Genomic DNA, 19,044 nt, shown 5'->3' with positions numbered 1-19,044 from the left:
TGGTTTTAGGTCTAACATTTAAGTCTTTAATCCATCTTGAATTAATTTTTGTATAAGGTGTAAGGAAGGGATCCAGTTTCAGCTTTCTACATATGGCTAGCCAGTTTTCCCAGCACCATTTATTAAATAGGGAATCATTTCCCCATTTCTTCTTTTTGTCAGGTTTGTCAAGGTTGTAGATGTGTGGTATTATTTCTGAGAGCTCTGTTCTGTTCCATTGGTCTATATCTCTGTTTTGGTACCAGTACCATGCTGTTTGGGTTACTGTAGCCTTGTAGTATAGTTTGAAGTCAGGTAGCGTGATGCCTCCAGCTTTGTTCTTTTGGCTTAGGATTGACTTGGCAATATGGGCTCTTTTTTGGTTCCGTATGAACTTTAAAGTAGTTTTTTCCAATTCTGTGAAGAAAGTCATTGGTAGCTTGATGGGGATGGCATTGAATCTATAAATTACCTTGGGCAGTATGGCCATTTTCATGATATTGATTCTTCCCATCCATGAGCATGGAATGTTCTTCCATTTGTTTGTATCCTCTTTTATTTCGTTGAGCAGTGGTTTGTAGTTCTCCTTGAAGAGGTCCTTCACATCCCTTATAAGTTGGATTTTAGGTATTTTATTCTCTCTGAAGCTATTGTGAATGGGAGTTCACTCATGATTTGACCCTCTGTTTGTCTGTTAATGGTGTATAGGAATGCGTGTGATTTTTGCACATTGATTTTTGTATCTGGAGACTTTGCTGAAGTTGCTTATCAGCTTAAGGAGATTTGGGGCTGAGATGATGGGGTTTGCTAAATATACAATCATGTCATCTGCAAACAGGGACAATTTGACTTCCTCTTTTTTTTTTTTTTTTTTTTTTTTTTGAGACGGAGTTTCACTCTTGTTGCCCAGTGCCCAGGCTGGAGTGCGGTGGCACGATCTCGGCTCACCGCAACCTCCACCTCCCAGGTTCAAGCGATTCTCCTTCCTCAGCCTCCCTAGTAGCTGGGATTATAGGCATGTGCCACCATGCCTGGCTAATTTTGTATTTTTAGTAGAGATGGTGTTTCTCCATGTTGGTCAGGCTGGTCTCGAACTCCCGACCTCAGGTGATCTGCCCGCCTCGACCTCCCAAAGTGCTGGGATTACAGGCATGAGCCACCGCGCCCGGCCTGACTTCCTCTTTTTCTAATTGAATACCCTTTATTTCTTTCTCCTGCCTGATTGCTCTGGCCAGAACTTCCAACACTATGTTGAATAGGAGTGGTGAGAGAGGGCATCCCTGTCTTGTGCCAGTTTACATAAGGGATTGCTTCCAGTTTTTGCCCATTCAGTATGATAATGGCTGTGGGTTTGTCATAAATAGCTCTGATTATTTTGAGATACGTCACATCAATACCTAGTTTATTGAGAGTTTTTTGCATGGAGGGCTGTTGAATTTTGTTGAAGCCCTTTTCTGCATCTATTTAGATAATCATGTGGTTTTTGTCCTTGGGTCTGTTACGTTTATTGATTTGTGTATGTTGAACCAGCCTTGCATCCCAGGGATGAAGCCAACTTGATCATGGTGGATAAGCTTTTTGATGTGCTGCTGGATTCAGTTTGCCAGTATTTTATTGAGGATTTTTGCATGAATGTTCATCAGGGATATTGGTCTAAAATTGCCTTTTTTTGTGGTGTCTCTACCAGGCTTTGGTATCAGGATGATGCTGGCCTCATAAAATGAGTTAGGGAGGATTCCATCTTTTTCTGTTGATTGGAATCGTTTCAGAAGGAATGGTACCAGCTCCTCTTTGTACCTCTGGTAGAATTCGGCTATGAATCCGTCTGGTCCTGGAGTTTTTTCGGTTGGTGGGCTATTAATTATTGCCTCAATTTCAGAGCCTGTTATTGGTCTATTCAGGGACTTAACTTCTTCCTGGTTTAGTCTTGGGAGGGTATATGTGTCCAGGAATTTATCCATTTCTTCTAGATTTTCTAGATTATTTGTGTAGAGGTGTTTATAGTATTCTCTGATGGTAGTTTGTATTTCTGTGGGATCGGTGGTGATATCCCCTTTATCATTTTTTATTGCGTCTATTTGATTCTTTAATCTTTTCTTCTTTATTAGTCTTGCTAGTGGTCTGTCAATTTTGTTGATCTTTTCAAAAAACCAGGTCCTGGATTCATTGATTTTTTGAAGGGTTTTTTGTGTCTCTATCTCCTTCAGTTCTGCTCTGATCTTAGTTATTTCTTGCCTTCTGCTAGCTTTTGAATGTGTTTATTCTTGCTTCTCTGGTTCTTTTAATTGTGATGTTAGGGTGTCGATTTTGGATCTTTCCTTCTTTCTCTTGTGGGCATTTAGTTCTATAAATTTCCCTCTACACACTGCTTTAAATGTGTCCCAGAGATTCTGGTATGTTGTGTCTTTATTCTCACTGGTTTCAAAGAACATCTTTATTTCTGCCTTCTTTTCGTTATGTACCTGGTAGTCATTCAGGAGCAGGTTGTTCTGTTTCCAAGTAGTTGAGCGATTTTGAGTGAGTTTCTTAATCCTGAGTTCTAGTTTGATTGCACTGTGGTCTGAGAGACTGTTACAATTTCTGTTCTTTTACATTTGCTGAGGAGTGCAACTATGTGGTCAATTTTGGAATAACTGTGATGTGGTGCTGAGAAGAATGTATATTCTGTTGATTTGGGGTAGAGAGTTCTGTAGATGTCTGTTAGGTCCACTTGGTGCAGAGCTGAGTTCAATTCCTTGATATCCTTGTTATCTGTCTCGTTCATCTGCCTAATGTTGACAGTGTGGTGTTGAAGTCTCCCATTATTATTGTGTGGGAGTCTGAGTCTCTTTGCAGGTCTCTAAGGACTTGCTTTATTAATCTGGGTGCTCCTGTATTGGGTGCATATATATTTAGGATAGTTAGCTCTTCTTGTTGAATTGATCCCTTTACCATTATGTAATGGCCTTCTTTGTCTCTTTTGATCTTTGTTGGTTAAAAGTCTGTTTTATCAGAGACTAGGATTGCAACCCCTGCTTTTTTTTGTTTTCCATTTGCTTGGTAGATCTTCCTCCATCCCTTTATTTTGAGCCTGTGTGTGTCTCTCCACATGAGATGGGTCTCCTGAATACAGCACACTGATGAGTCTTGACTCTTTATCCAGTTTGCTAAGCCCTGACCCCAGAGGTGGAGTCTACAGAGGCAGGCAGGCGTCCTTGATCTGCAGTGGGCTCCACCCAGTTCGAGCTTCCCTGCTGCTTTGTTTACGTACTCAAGCATCAGCAATGGCCGACGTCCCTTCCCCAGCCTCGCTGCCTCCTTGTAGTTTGATCTCAGACTGCTGTGCTAGCAGTGAGTGAGGCTCTGTGGGCATGGGACCCTCTGAGCCAGGTGCAGGATATAATCTCCTGGTGTGCCGTTTGCTAAGACCGTTGGAAAAGTGCAGTATTAGGGTGGGAGTGTCCTGATTTTCCAGGTACCATCTGTCACGGTTTCCCTTGGCCAGGAAAGGGAATTCCCCGACCCCTTTTGCTTCTCGGGTGAGGCAATCCACCGCCCTGCTTCGGCTCATACTCTATGGACTGCACCCACTGTCTGACAAGCCCCAGTGAGATGAACGCGGTACCTCAGTTGGAAATACAGAAATCACCCGTCTTCCACATTGCTCACTCTGGGAGCTGTAGACTGGAGCTGTTCCTATTCGGCCATCTTCTGTGTTCTCTTTTTAACAACTGAAGGTATATTACATGAGCTCCTTTAGCTTTCTTCATCTTCCCTTCTTTGATTTTCTCTAACATGTTCCTCACTTCCTTGCCAAGGGCAATAGCCCTTTCCGTGCTCTCATTCTATCCTTTCCTGCCTCCTCTAAGAACTAATTATATTAATTTTCTCCCTCTTTCAGTTTCTTCAATTTTGCCTTCTTGGGTTATTGGCACATTTTCTTCTACCATTATTTTCAGAAAGCTTTTGTAAACAAATCAAAAAGCCTTTCCTTGACTCTGTTTTTCTTCACGCCTACCATCCTGACTCAGCAATATTTGAGTGACTACCACTTATCAGGTATTGTTCTTGGAGCTAAGGAAATAGTGGTGAAAAAAAGGAGTTACTTAATAGGGCATGGTGGCATGCATGTAGTACCATATACTCAGGAGGCTGAGGTGGGAGGATCCCTTGAGCCCTGGAGTTTGAGGCCAGCCTGGGCAACATAGCAAGACCCTGTCTCTTATTTATTTTTTTATTATACTTTAAGTTCTGGGTTACATGTGTGGAACATGCAGTTTTATTACATAGGTATACATGTGCCCTGGTGGTTTGCTGCACCCATCAGGCTGTCACGTACATTAGGTATTTCTCCTAATGTTATCCCTCCCCTAACCCCCAACTCCCGACAGGTCTCAGTGTGTGATGTTCCCCTCCCTGTGTCCATGTGATCTTATTGTTCAACTCCCACTTATGAGTGAGAACATATGGTGTTTGGTTTTCTGATCTTGTGATAGTTTGCTGAGAATGATGGTTTCCAGCTTCACCCATGTCCTTGCAAAAGACATGAACTTATCCTTTTTTATGACTGCATAGTATTCCATGATGTATATGTGCCACATTTTCTTAATCCAGTCTGTCATTGATGGACATTTGGATTGGTTCCAAGTCTTTGCTATTTTGCATAGTGCTGCAATAAACATACGTGTGCGTGTGTCTTTCTCGTAGAATGATTTATAATCCTTTGGGTATATACCCAGTAATGGGATTGCTGGGTCAAATGGTATTTCTAGTTCTAGATCCTTGAAGAATCACCACACTGTCTTCCACAATGGTTGAACTAGTTTACAGTCCCACCAACAGTGTAAAAGCGTTCCTATTTTTCCACAACCTCTCCAGGATCTGTTTTTTCCTGACTTTTTAATGATTGCCATTCTGACTGGCGTGAAATGGTATCTCATTATGGTTTTGATTTGTGTTTCTCTAATGACCAGTGATGATGAGCATTTTTTCATATGCTTGTTGGCTGCATAAATGTCTTTTTTGAGATATTCACTTCTAATTATTACCTGATGCAATGTTCTCTTCTTGGGTTTTTTTTTTTTTTTTTTCCTCCTTTTTGACTTCTTCAGCCTTTGACATTCTTGAACCTTAGACAAATTCATATGGAAGCAGGAAATTTTCCCTGACACCTTCATGGGCGGTAACTGTAGTGCACAGGTGCTAGGACTAGCCGGCCGTTTCTGTGCCAGCAGGGACAGACTCCATTTGCTTGGTCCTGCTACTTTCCACCCCTCACAGGAGGTGGGGAACACAGGTGAGTGAGTGCAGAAGCTGGGTTGAGGGCTTTTGGGCACTGACGGGAGCAAAACTCTGTGCAGCCCAGCAGCAGCGTCTAGGGGGTGCCTATGACCCCTGAAGCCCAGAAAGAGTGTTACAGTCAGTGCTTTTTTAGCTTTGCCGTCTGCTGATGGCTTACGTGTTAGCAACTCAGTGGAGGGTCAGTGTGCCAGACTTTTGCACCTTCACCTGAGTGAATTCTTGTCCGACATCCAGGTGGAATGAGGTCTCATGAACATATTGGAGATGTTAAATGCAGGAGATTTTATTGTTGATGAAAGTGGCTCTCAAGGAAGGGGAGCTGAAAAGGGAATGGTGTGGGAAGACAATCTTCCCCTGGAGTCTGGCCATCCCTGGCCAGATTCCTCTCCAAAGCAATGCTGTCAAGCCATCCCTCTGAAGTCAAGCTGCCTCTCTCCAATGTCCAACCGTAGTCTCCTTCGTCTTGCTACTTCTCCTCCTCTCTCTGCTGGGTGAGGTTTTTATGGGCACTGGATGGGGGGGTGGGGCAGGCCAAGGGTGATTCTGGAAAAGGCAACATTCGAGCAGGAAAACAGGAATGTGTGTTCTCACTTTGGTCCATGGTTTCACGCTTGAGGGTGGGGCCCTTACTGGGGGACCCACCCTCTTCCCAGAATTTCTGTGCCTCCTGTCCCTATCAGTATCAGAGCCAGGTTTCCTCATCTGTAAAATTTGTATGCTGCCATGCCCTTTTCCAGATTGTGATTAAACATGTTAAAGTATCCTCATGAAAGCTAAGGGAAATGTGTTTAATAAATATTTCTTCTTGTACCTGTTTTGCCTGGTTTCAGTGCACCATCATGCACTGCCATATCATTTTTACGAGGTTGGCAGTATTATTATGCCTGTTTTACAAATGAGGATACTATGGTCAGTCATCTAGAAGGTGGTGAAGCCTAGGATTCTAACCCAGCACTCTCTGACGGTAGAGTCCAAACCCGAAGACTCTGTGCTAGATTGCCAGCATACTAAGAGTTGTTAGAAACTGTAAGGATTCTTAATTAGAATTTTATGAAATCTCTGAACCAACAGAGCTTTTTAAATAAAGTTTTCTTCCTATTTATGTGTGTTTGTGTGTGTATGAAACAAGCACAGATAAACGGGTCCTGTGCGGCCTTTCTTATAAAATTAATTGATAACCAACTGAGGAAATATAGCAAAAGATAGATTTCTGTGTTTTGAGAAATCCAGGTTACATAGAAAGTGCCAAACCAAGAAATGGAAACCATAAGCAGTAAACCATAATGGTAGTGCTGAGGAACAATTGTGTGCTTGCACCTGGCAGCACTGTTAGGGAATTGGAGCTTCATTGACCTTGCATATGAAGCCAGAAAGTGGTCATGTCACTCCCTTATACACACCTGTTAGCATTGTCAATGAAGTTCTTCCAGGTTTTCACCTAAGGTAATAGATGGTATTGTTCCCTGCTAAAGAAAACTAGTGATTTTGTCAGCAAAATGGACTCAGTGTCTTCTGCTTGCCTACGGAAAGGGTGGGGCCTGTTAGCACAGTATGCAGACTGCCTTGGATGCCCTGTAACCAGAAAGGCCAGTGGAGTACACTGTAATCGGGGGCATTAAATGGGAGAATGTTCATAAAGCACCTAGGGCAAAGAATGAGTTCCCATGAAGAACCAGTTTTATCAATGCCCTTAATCATTTTTCTTTCCTTCTCATCTTTTCTCTTCAGCAGCACCGTGACTGTAGGTAGGATACTGATTTTCCTTGAACTTTTCCTGTACCGTAGTCATCTGTTCAAAGCTCTGGCAACTGCTATGTAAGATACTGTCCTATCCATTTACTCTGTTCCTTGAATCTGGTTGCCAGAATTAAGGATGCTACAGAGAACACAGAATCTTGAAGTAGGGAATTCTTGAACTCAGGTAAAGTCTAAACCTTTGAAATAGTCATTCAACAATAAACTTGAAAAGTATCTGTTGTGATTATAAAGGAAAGCACAGGCATCAGATGTACATAGCATGTAATGACCTCTTGCAGCAGCTGTTGAAGTCACGATCATAGATACATCTTGGAACTAGTGATAGCACCTTTAATTTCAAAAGGAGTGGCATAGCATTGTAGCCAACAAGTCAGGTCTGTAATTCTTATTTTATTAAATACTTAAATGCTGTAAACAAGTGCTGTACATAATCTTGAATTGTCTTCTCTCTTTCCAAGGTGAGTAGATTTATTTTTAGGTGAAGACTATAGTTAAGACACTTCTCTGGAGTCACAGAGTAGGAAAGAGCTACTGTATTTCTACTCCTTCATCTTCTTTACATTGTAAAATAAAATGTCCTCTGTCCATCCAAACCCACAGAATGGACTCAGACCTGGACAATAGCGAAAGCGAGACTTTTAATGACAGTCTTGCAAGATCGAGTGTCTGGCATGCAGGCACACCCAGCATGGTTTTAACAAGCAATTTATCCCTTAGTGTGCAGGACTCTCCCCCGGTTCCTTATAGGCTGAGTGTTGTAGGTCCCATCACCTATTGATTGTTAGGCAGGGCTTTAGGTGTGTTTTTAGGGTTGTCTTGCTGCATTTTGTTGCAGCCCACAATGCACTGCAATCCTAGTTAGCTCAGGGGCTTTTCAAGTATTTGACTTATGACCTAAGTTGCTGGGCAGGCTGATAAGAACAAACAAAGTGAGCTATTTTGCAGACTAATAAACTTTTATTTTAGACTCAAATTCTTTGGTTCGGGTGAGAGAAACTAAGTGGTGGAGGAAGTGGGAGGCCAACAAGCAGGCATCAGCTATCCAAACAGGGGCCTAGTATATCCTGTTTTTTCTGTGGTTTGCTGACCTAAGCCGATTCAGGGCACTTTGTTTTGGAAATGAACCATGGTATACGTTATTTCCTTCAATTCTCTCCTTTTTTTCTTTCTACTACTATTTGTTCCATTTCTGCATTTATTTTTGTGTCCTTTAGTTCTTAAATTTATTAGGTCCTCCTTTAGGGACTTCTATTGAGTTAATATAAATGTTAGAATTAAAAGAATTTGTTAGATTTCTCCAACTTCAGTGGCCATGTGGATTCTTGGAGATCTTCTGGAATGCCAAGGTGAATGGAGTGGCCAAATGAACTAAGGCACAAGTCCCAGTCCAGTTGGACGGTAACAGGTTACGGAGGTTCCCTTTCCCATAATACCACCAGACATTAGCCTGGGGTATATGAAGAGCTGAGTAGTTGCCTTTGTTTGACTTACCAGTAACGTTTAGGATGTGGGTACAAGTTGAGAGTTTTCCCATGGGCTTACTGAACTCTGTCCCCTGTCTAGAGAGGCAAGAGGAGTGGTTTATATTCCCTATGGAGAAAGAAGGGATCGCTCTAGGATTTGACCTTTGCAAGGTGGGAAAGAGCAATAATAAACTTTTGCAAGTCTCATTTCCCTATGCATCCCTGTCCTGATATAGAGACAACATGCAATGCATTCCTCTGGGATTGGTATCCCATTTTAGGGGAAACGCAACTACCAGTGCTTGAGGCCGCCCAGCAGAGCATGCGTAACTGTTGCTTCTATTAAGAGCTAGTACTGAAAATTTGACCCATTCAACCCAGGCAGTTACATCCCCATATTTTTAATTTTTAGTTTGCCTTAAAGTTAGTGTCTTAAGGGTCATTGTCTGGTGGGTTAAAGGAAGTAGTAAGACCAGGAGTTCTAGTAATTCTGGGTGGGCTTGGGGTGGAATTGGTGATTTGCCTAAGAGCTAACTGTCCCACGGAATCCCTTTCCGAGATAATTATTCCTAATGTATACCTCCAGGGTTCCTGGTCTAGAGTAGCTGGGTTGTTTATGGTAATTAATATAGGATTGCATTTAAAATTTTTACAGTTAGGTAGCATGGGGCCCTTATATTTTATTTTTTAACGGTTGGTTTTCAGAAGAATGACTCAGCTGGCCTTGATATTGTGTGGTCCACCAGACCTGATTCCAGCTAGCACAGAGATTTTTTTGAGAGGGCCCAATAACGGTCTGTTTTAGGACATAGATATTTGTCTGCTTGTGACAACTGCCTTTGGTTCCGTAAATTCTCGCAAGGTAAGACTTGGCAGGCATTAAATTTTATAGTTTGGGGGGTGGGGGTGGAGGTTTTAGTTATGTTGACTATTAGTTTGATTAGATATTTCCTACTTTCCACCCCTAGTACTGGGCCCTATCCAATAGGGTTTCCTTTCACCCCTTGTGTTAGGATTAATCCTAACCGTATCCACCCCCAATGACGGAGCCTGCTCATAGCTTCCTTTAGGTTTTCCTTAGAGTTAGCTTTAAGGGTTTCTTACGTGATTTATACACTCCCTATTCACTCTTCCCTTTCTTTCAGGGGTTCTTTTACCAGTCTCTTGACCCGAGTGTAATGTGCTTACCCCGGTTCAGCTGTTTATATGGCTGTTTTAGTGATTAGGAGCACTTGATACGGACTTTCCCAGCTTGGGTGGAGCATGTCTTCTTTCCAGGTTTTAATTAGCACTGAGTTGCCAGCCTGGAAGTGGTGAACTGTGAACTCAAGAGGCAGGGTTCGAGTTAGAAGTTTTTTTAACCTAAGGGATGACAGGGTGGAGGATATGCCCAGTATATAATTTTTTAAAACTTGGTCTTTGATTTTTATAGTAGGAAGGTTAGTAGTCCTGCTTAAATATGGCCTTAACCCAGGAGGTCTTTTTCCAGTAGTCTGTTTTTTTGTTTTAAGACAGAATCTCGCTCTGTTGCCCAGGCTGGAGTGCAGTATGTGATCTCAACTCACTGCAACCTCCATCTCCTGGGTTCAAGCTATTCTCCTGCCTCAGCCTCCCAAGTAGCTGGGATTACAGGCATGTGTCACCACACCCAGCTGATTTTTGTAGTTTTAGTGGAGACAGGGTTTCACCATGCTGGCCAGGCTGGTCTTGAACTCTTGACCTCAGGTGATCCACCTGCCTCAGTCTCAGAAAGTGCTGGGATTACAGGCTGGAGTTAGGTGAGGCACTTCCCCAGGGTCCACTGACCCCAGGAGGAAATTGTGGAGGCAAGGGACTGACCAGCTGGCTTCCCAGGGTGCCTTTGGTTGGGCCCTGCTGGGTCTGGCACTGGGCCAAGAGCTGCTGGTTTGAAGAGCTAACAGCCTGTGGCACCTTTCCTGAGGGGCACTTTCATTAGCAAAAGCATCCCTGGCTCCACCCTCACTTCCTCATTGTTTGCTTTGAAGACACCATTCCTCTCCCTGGCAGGCCGAGAGCTGTACTGTTTGTATTCCACACCACCCCTGCTGGTGACCCAGCAACTGCAGAGGGTCTCTGGTTTGTCCCTCTCTGGGAGGGGACTTAGTGGCTTTTCCTCCTCCTCAGCTGCAGGGATCCTCCCCCAGCCCAGCCAAGCTCTGGGAAACAGAACTTTTAAACATCCCACCTCAAAGCGTCTTGGCAGACTTCTCCCCAGCACGAGCTCTCTCTACTTCAGGGATTGCAAACTGGCATCCTCTTTTGCCTCTATTGGGTTTTTAAGTTTTTTGAACTGATAACCAGCATTTAAAAATCCCATTTTAGATAAAAAGAATTCTGGCCTCTGACAAAGCAGACAATTTGGCATCACAGCTGAGCAGCTGTGGCCCCTTTAACAGGGTGTGCCCTCTTCAGTTAGCCACAGTCCCCACACAGCCCTGCAGCCCTCCTTCTCATCATTTACTGGCCCTGTAGTCATTTGAGTTTACAACCCTCTGATCTAACTTATATAGCCCCCCAGACCTTCTGCAGCCTTACTGACAGCTGCCCGTGGTGGACTTACAGCCTCTCAGTAAAACAACAACAAAACCTTAATGGTCATTTCATCCATTTACCCTTCCATAATCTGAATCCTTTCTGCTGCCTTCTGACAGCCATCCATAGGCAACCCACTGCTCCTGATCCTAAACTGTCCTCCACATCCCTTTCTCATTTGCATCGCCCGGTTCCCAGGCTCTGTCCCGCCTCAGTGGCCACACTGCACCCTTTTCTTGCACCTCCTTGTTGCTTGAGCCTCTAGAACCTTCCCCCAGCCCTGCCAATCTCTCCACATCCTCTCACCTCCTCTTGTACTCTTTCTTCCTTTTACATTATTTTTCTCCCCAGTCTCACCTTCTGTGTCTCTTTGATCTTTGTCTTTTCCAGTCTCTCTCTTGCTCATTTTCTTCTTTTATCTCTCTCTCTGTCATCCCCTGTTTCCTTTTTCCCTCACACTCAGTTTCTTCCTCTTTCTCTCTCTGGGCATGAGCTGAGCCTTAACTGTGCCCTGGCTCCCCCGTGTCTGACAGACAGTTCTGACTCTTTTTCTCTGGGCACCAGCACACCTGCACAGTGTCTTACACTGCCTTCCCTGTCTTGGCTGCTTAGTCCAGTGGCTCCCACACACACAGCTGTGCACCAGGCTTTCCCTTGCCTTCAGGGTCAGCAGCTTAACTCTTTCTCTGGCCCTCTACGTTTGCTGTTTCCTCCCCTTTATCTTTCTGATTTCCTTTCTTTTCATCGATGTTTCCTCCTTTGTTCTTACAGAAACCTTCTGAGCTTCACTTAGTAATTCCTTAATTGGTTTTTCATTCCATCCATTAACCTTTTGCAGTTTCTTAGTAATATCAGGCCAGCTTTTAGTCAGAAAATTAACCTTTAAAATTAAAGGCCTTGCCCTACTGGGTCCTCTGGATTTAATCCTGAATATTTTCTCATTTGATCACTGAGCCTCTGCAGCAACACAGAAGGAGTCTCCTCTTTTTTTGTTGTTGAATCTCGAATGCTTTTGAGACATTTTATGTCCTAGGAGTGGACTTTTTAATCCCTTTAATTATTAGTTCCCTTAGGTCCTGCATTTGGGCCCGATCTGTTTATTGTTATCCCATCCAGGATCTGCATTTAGGAATTTCTGCTCAGTTGGCAGGACTTCTTGCCTGGGAGGACACTGTCTTTCCCAAATGGTTATGGCTGCCCTTATAGTTATTCCCCTCTCTTCCCCAGTAAACACAATATTCATGATTGACATCATCTCAGCCTAAGTATAAAAATTGGGTCATAAAAATTGATCTAGCTGCTAAACCGAGGGGATCTCTGCTAAGCTGAGGTTTGCTCTGCTAAACCGAGGGGATCTTCCAAGAATGGCCTCATTTCCTTTTTAAAATTCCTAACCTCAGTACTTGTTAGAGGCGCATTCACAAACCCAACTCCTCCCTGTCCCATAGGGACTTCTCTAAGAGAGTACTTATTAGATGTCTACTGTTCAGAAGAAATAGGGAAATTCTCAATGTCCTTCTTACATTGTTCTAATTCTTTCCTCAAGTTTGGATAAGGATTTAAGGGAGCACTGGGTTTAGCTCCTTCATGATCCCCAGATTCCTCTTTCTTCGACCTTCGTCTTGCACCCGATCTCCCTGTCCTCTGCCTTGTGAGATGTTTGGGGGAGGGGCAAGCGTGTTGGGGATCCCAGGGCTTTTCACTGGGTGAGGGCTCTTTACTGTGCTCTTCCTCTTTAAGGGGGAACATGGGGTTAAATCACTAATCCAACAAAGAACATAACCCACATCCTCTGTGAGTATGGGTTTTATCATTCACGTAGAGAATTAAAGCTTGGCACACCCAGTCCTCATCTGAGCCAAACTTAGGCCAAAAGACTGAAGGCTGACAAATGGGCTTTTTGGGCCAGATAAAACAGCAATACTCTATCATCTTTTGCTTTTCCTTGTTCCTGGTTTGGGGATTATCCATTCAAACCTGCAACATTCTCCCCAAGGGACTATCTGGGAGAATGTCAGAGGGGGTCTTTTTAGTTCGCTCTTTCCTTTGTTCTGTAGGCCTAGAATTCCTGTTTCCCATTTTCACTTAGTCTCTGTGTCAGGTTTTTGCTGTGTACTCAGCCCCCCTTACTGGAGGTTTCTTGCACACTCCGGGTTCTCTGAAAATGCCCCAACACCAAGGCAGTACTGATAATCCAACTTTCCTACCTTGGATCATGCAGGAGGTTGGCTGGTTGCCATGGTGCCTGCTTTTCTCCCTGTGTCACCTGCTCTGTCTCCTGAACAAGTCTTGGGTTTGTCTATGGCTTCTGCGGGGAGCCAAGATGTCCAGAGCAGGCCACATAAATCAAGTGGGGTGCGTCTCCCTTCTCGGCTGGAGTCTTAACTCCACACAGGCACAGAGATAGCCGTATGGGCCACCAGGTTGTGAGAAACAATTCACCCGTCCAAACCCACAGAATGGACTCAGAGACCTGGACAGTAGCGAAAGCGAGACTTTTAATGACGGTCTTGCAAGATTGGGTGTCTGGTGTGCAGGCACACCCGGCACAGTTTTAACAAGCAACTTAACCTCCTAGTGCACAGGTCCCTCCCCCGGTTCCTTATACGCTGAGTCCTACAGGGTTACAGTCGTCCCGGACGTCACCTGTTGAGTGTTAGGTAGCAGCTTTAGGTGTTTTTTTTTTAGGGTTGTCTTGCTGCATTTTGTTGCAGCCCACAATGCATTGCAATCCTAGTTAGTTCAGGGGCTCTTGAAGTATTTGACTTATGACCTAAGTAGCTGGGCAGGATGATAAGAACAGACAAAGTGAGCTATTTTGCAGACTAGTAAACTTTTATCTAGGCTAAACTTCTTTGGTTCGGGTGAGGGCAGCTAAGTGGGGGAAAAGGGGACGAAGCGGGAGGCTGACAAGCAGGCATTGGCTATCCAAGCAGGGGCCTAGTATCCTGTTTCTTCTGTAGTTTGCTGACCTCTGCCGATTCAAGACACTTTGTCCCGGAAATGGACCACTGTATGCGTTATTTCCTATACTCCATGAATATGATTGGTTTGTAAGGTGTGTATTGATTTTATTTAAGTGTAATTGCTGTTTGCTTAGCCAGTTGGCATAATTTATGCTAAGCAAACTACAAATATGGATTTATTAGTCACAGCTACAGAATTTATTCCACTTGTGGAATGATGTTTTGTTTTTGTAGCAGATTAGAAAACTTTTGTTTGGTGCTTTGGCAGGATTAAGCTAGGGTATAATCTTTTATGAGATTTTGGCATATTTTAATATTATTTACATAGACACTCTGCCCATTTATTATAGACAATAAAGGAACTATTGGACTAACAGTAGTAAATTTTTTCCTCCAAAAGGTAATTAATAAAATGTCTCCAACATCTCTAAAGATCACACTAAGGCAACTCATGGAGGGGTCTTCAAAGACCTTGCAAGAAGTACTAACTATGGAGTATCGGCTAAGTCAAGCTTGTATGGTAAGAATTTTAAAAAAAATGTCATTTTTTAGTTCTAAAAGTAACATACGTTTATTGTAGAACTTGTAAAATACACTAAGTGCAAACAAGAAAATTAAAACCACCTGTAAATTTACTCTACAAAAACACAACAGGCCAGTTAGTTTTAGATGTGTGGAAGTATTGCTATCCAGATTGTTATTAAGCCTTTATAAAATAGCAATTACATTTGCATGTCAGTGTAAGCAGCTCTCTAACCTCATCTCAGAGGAATTCAAGATAGAAATTAATGTCTTTCAGCGATGGTCTCTGTGACCTTGGGCAAGGCATGTAAACTCTGTAAATGTGAATTCCCTCATTCATAAAATGAAGAGGATTATTTATAAGCAGATATATATATAAAGTAAAAGCACAAAGAAGTTATTAGTCTGTTACATGTTTAAAATAATGAGCATTATTAAAGTACCACTGTAAACATAAAGTGGACAATAATCACATGGAATATTGATTTCATGAAACATCTCATATTTATATTTATTTATTCTTCCAGATGACAAACTCTTTAAAGTCAGAATCATCCTTTATGTTCAGAGGACCCTTAAGAAGCATCTTATTATTTAGACTAATATATGGACTAAAGGGACTATTTGGCTTAATAGCCAGAAAGGAGACATTCCTAATGACTTTAATGTAATAGTTATTAAGATGTTCAATGTAGTTCATCTAGTTAGAAATAACTCTGTTAGCCATGTCTTAAAGTCACTCCTTGAGGGATGTAAATGGCAGCTGACGTCTATTGTTTATTATGTGCAGGTAGTACGCTAGGCACTTTATATGCATTTGCTCCATTAACTCTTATGGTATCTCTAGAAGGATAGGTACTGTTATTGACTCCATTTTACAGATGAAGAAATTGTTATATAGTGGTGTAACTTGCCTAAGGTTGTGCAGCTATTAAGTGACAGAGATATGGCGTATGAAACCAGGCAGTCTTACTCCAGTGCCTGCACTCTTGACCACTCTCCTGTATACCTCACACATTCCATGTTTTTCATTACACTTTTAGTGCACTGCCTAGATTGATTGATTCTTGCCTTCATTCTCTCAGCAAATATGTTAGCTATGTCCCAGGCACTGTGCTCAGTGTTAGCCTTATATTGTTGAATAAGAAGACACAGTCCTTTATTTTCATGGGTTTAGTCTACTGAGACTACAAAGAACAAGTAAACAAAATAAGTAAAATAATTATAAATTGTGATAAGTACTCTAAAGGAAAACATACAGGGTTGGTGATAGAAGAGATTATGCAGGGACAGGAGGGAGTTGGGGGGCAATGGGAAACCTCCTTAAGTAGATCAGGGAAGACATCTTTGTGATGTCACTTCATTTGTGACCTAAAGGATGAGAAAGGAGTAGGTTGAGAAGACTCTTGGGCTTAAGCAGGAGGTGATTTGATTTTTCATTTCATTCGGTTCAATTTGCTTTAAGAAGGAAATTGTTGCTGCTGTGTGGAGATAGGGTTGGAGAGGTTCAAGAACGGTTTAGAGACCAGATATAGATTTCCTGCAGTGATCCAGGTGTGAAATAGTAGTTTTGAGACAAGCATGGTGGCAATTCAGAGAAGTAAATGGATTTGAGACACATGTAGGAGACAGAATTGATAGGACTTGCTGGATGTGAGGGAAGGAATGCATTTAGGAGTTAGAGATTAGAGGAATGAGTTGGAGATTTAAATCTGAAAGACACCAACAGCAATTAAGAGAACCTTGGGGATTCGTTATTTACTAAACAAGAGTGCTTACTATGTCGTAGACACTGTTAGAGGTACCCAGGTACATAGGTTCCAGGTACATAGGTGTGCTCCAGGGGTTGAGGTTGAAAAGGCAGAAAACAGTTTAAATCATTATCTTGGGAAGTAGGGAGAAGGATAACAGACAAAATCCCTGCCCTCATGGAACTTACTTTATAATGGGGAAATAGACTGTAAACAAGATTAATACATAAAATATATATTATATGATTATAAATATTAAGGAGAAAAAGGAAGCAGGATATGTGATATAGAGTAACAGGGGGATGAATTGTAGATGGGATGACCAGAGAAGGCCTCACTGAGATGTTCTTTGAGTGAATTCCTGAAAGAAGTAAGGAAGTGAGCCCATGCCATTATCTAGAGGAAGAGCATCCCAGGCAGTGGGAACTGCAAGAACAAAGCTGTGAGGCAGGAGCATGACTGCCTGTGTTAGGGACCACAAAGAGGCCGTGTGGAAGCGGATGGGGGGCAGAGGTTGTGGTGAGTGAGAGATGAGGTTGGAAGAAACAGTGTAGAGAAAGGCTGTGCAGAGCATACAGAGCCTTGAAGGTCTCTGTAAGGACTTTGGCTGAGTAAAATGGGAAGCCACTAGATGATTATGAGGAGAGGAATGCCATGATCTTATACTTTAAAGAATTGATCACTCAGGCTGCTATGTTGAGCACTGAATAGGTAAGATCATATTATAAAGAAAATGAGAGTCCAGACCTGAGCCCTAAGGAACTCTTAACATTTTGAGGTGTGGTAGAGAAAGAGCAGTAGGAAGGAAAAAAAGGATGGAGAGGTAGGAGGACCAGGAGAGTGTAGTGTCACAAAAGAAAGTGAGGAATGTTTCGGGGAGGAGGTTGTAATGGACAGTGTTGAACGCTGTCAAAGTGTAGACGAGGTTAGAAGTGTCATTTGACCTTGGCAATGCCGATGTCATGGGTGGTTTTGGCAAGCCATTTTAGAGGAGTGGGGGCAGAAGTTAGAGTGTAGTAAGTTGGAGAGGAAAAATGGGATGTGAAGAAGTGGAGAGAATATGTGTAGATGAATACTCTTGAAAGTGAAATAGGATAGAAGCTGGGACTGTGGAATCAAATGAAGTTCCTTTTTTATTTTGTAAGATGGAAGGTATTAGAACATGTTTAAAAATGATTGGGAATGATCCAATAGAGAAAAAAGATTATGTTGATGATACTAATGGTAGTTAATATTTACTGAACACTTAGTGTCAGACACTGTGCTTGGATGTGGATTAAAATAATCCTAGGATGGATATATAAATTACCTTTTCACGTAAAGAAACTAGGGTTGGAGAAATTACTAGTCCGAGGACACATAGTTAATATGTAGCTATCAGGATGTGAACCTAGACATTTGAACTCAGCTATATTGCCTACATTGATGATTCTAGGAAAATAAAAGTGAATGACCACATCAAGCAAAGTCCATCCTTGAGAAGGCAAGAGGGGATGTGAATTGGAATGCAAGGGAGGACTGGTCTTTGAAAAAGGGATGGTCCTTTCCTCCATGGCATTGAAAGAGAAGGCAGGTGCAGATGGCCGCAGTTGCCTGCAGGTGTTTTGGTGGTGAGAAGACAAGACTTCATATCTAAGAGCTTCTCGTATTTTTAAAGAAGTCAGAGGTTAAGTAATTGGCTGAGACTATAATAAGAGTGTGCTCTACGGGTAGAGGTTGAGAAGGCAGAAAACACTTAAAATCATTATCTTGGGGAGTTGGGAAGAGATCTTGGATTGTTTGGCAGTTTTCTGTGCCTGTTTGAGATTTTTGATCATGAATTTTAAATGAAACCAGTCACAGTTGTATGATTTTCTGCAGCAAGACTTAGCTGCTGAAGTGCAGGCAGGGGTACGTGGTAGGGTTTAGTTGGTGCCAGGATTTTGCTAGGATTGTAAAAAAGAAAAAAAAGGTTTGAGGGAGATGATGACATTTTGACAGGAAAGTGACCATATTAAAGGACTGGTGAAATTGGGCTGGATGAAGAGCAAAGTGAAGCCAGCACAGATGGGGAGAAAGTCATAGGATCTGTGGACCTCAGTAAGATCAATGATTTGTAGCAGTGGAGATACTTGAGCAAATAAGATTTAGGAGGTGGTGATCAGAGAGTGGGCTATCAGAGGTGGTTCAGTCTCTGAATGTCATGGTTCAGGTTGTGGCCATGGGAGTGGAAGGCTGAAGTGAATAGAGGAGAGAGAAGATAACCCAGAATAAGGACACCCAGAAATTATCCCCATTTAATCTCAATTTTCTTTCAGAGAGGTCATGACTTTCATGAAGGCGTTAGAGCTGGTAAGTGGCAAATCGGAACTTACCATTTTGGGGAAATGGGATTTGTGAGCATATGCTGTTAATTAAAGAAGATACAGATTATGCATCCCAAATCCTAAAATCCAAAATGTACCAAAATCTGAAACTTTTTGAGCACCAACATGACACTCAAATGTTCATTGGACCATAAGTATAATGCGAATATTCCAAAATCTGAAAAAAATAAAAAAATCAAACCTGAAACACTTCTGATCCCAAGCATTCCAGATAAAGAATACTCAACCTATAGTTGTTTTAGTAGTGAAAATTAAACTTTTATTAAGATTGCAAAGTTGTGTATGTTTTTAAAGAATATGTTACCATCTGAGATATGAAAAGGAAGATCAGTCTTTGAAACTGATAATTGTTTTAAAAATTCACATAATTTGGCCACTGTTCCCTAATTTATATATAAGGTAATCC

General features: G+C 42.3%; 1 protein-coding gene across 5 annotated transcripts in view; it reads left to right on the top strand.

Moving 5' to 3' along the window:
* HIBCH (3-hydroxyisobutyryl-CoA hydrolase) overlaps nucleotides 1-19,044 on the top strand; it is a 139,478-nt gene that overhangs the window by 116,637 nt on the left and 3,797 nt on the right. For 3 of the 5 annotated variants that reach the window (XM_055379247.2, XM_055379246.2, XM_019022046.4), the window contains exons 12-13: nucleotides 14,400-14,519; nucleotides 18,570-18,603. In XM_055379247.2, coding sequence (XP_055235222.1) covers nucleotides 14,400-14,519; nucleotides 18,570-18,603 — 154 coding nt within the window. The remainder of the gene's footprint in view (nucleotides 1-14,399; nucleotides 14,520-18,569; nucleotides 18,604-19,044) is intronic. The other 2 variants (XM_055379244.2, XM_019022047.4) reach the window with 1 other exon arrangement.

The sequence above is a fragment of the Gorilla gorilla genome, chromosome 11 (genome assembly GCF_029281585.2).
Source record: "Gorilla gorilla gorilla isolate KB3781 chromosome 11, NHGRI_mGorGor1-v2.1_pri, whole genome shotgun sequence".
Classification (NCBI taxonomy): Eukaryota; Metazoa; Chordata; class Mammalia; order Primates; family Hominidae; genus Gorilla; species Gorilla gorilla.
This window is presented reverse-complemented; position numbering and strand designations above follow the sequence as displayed.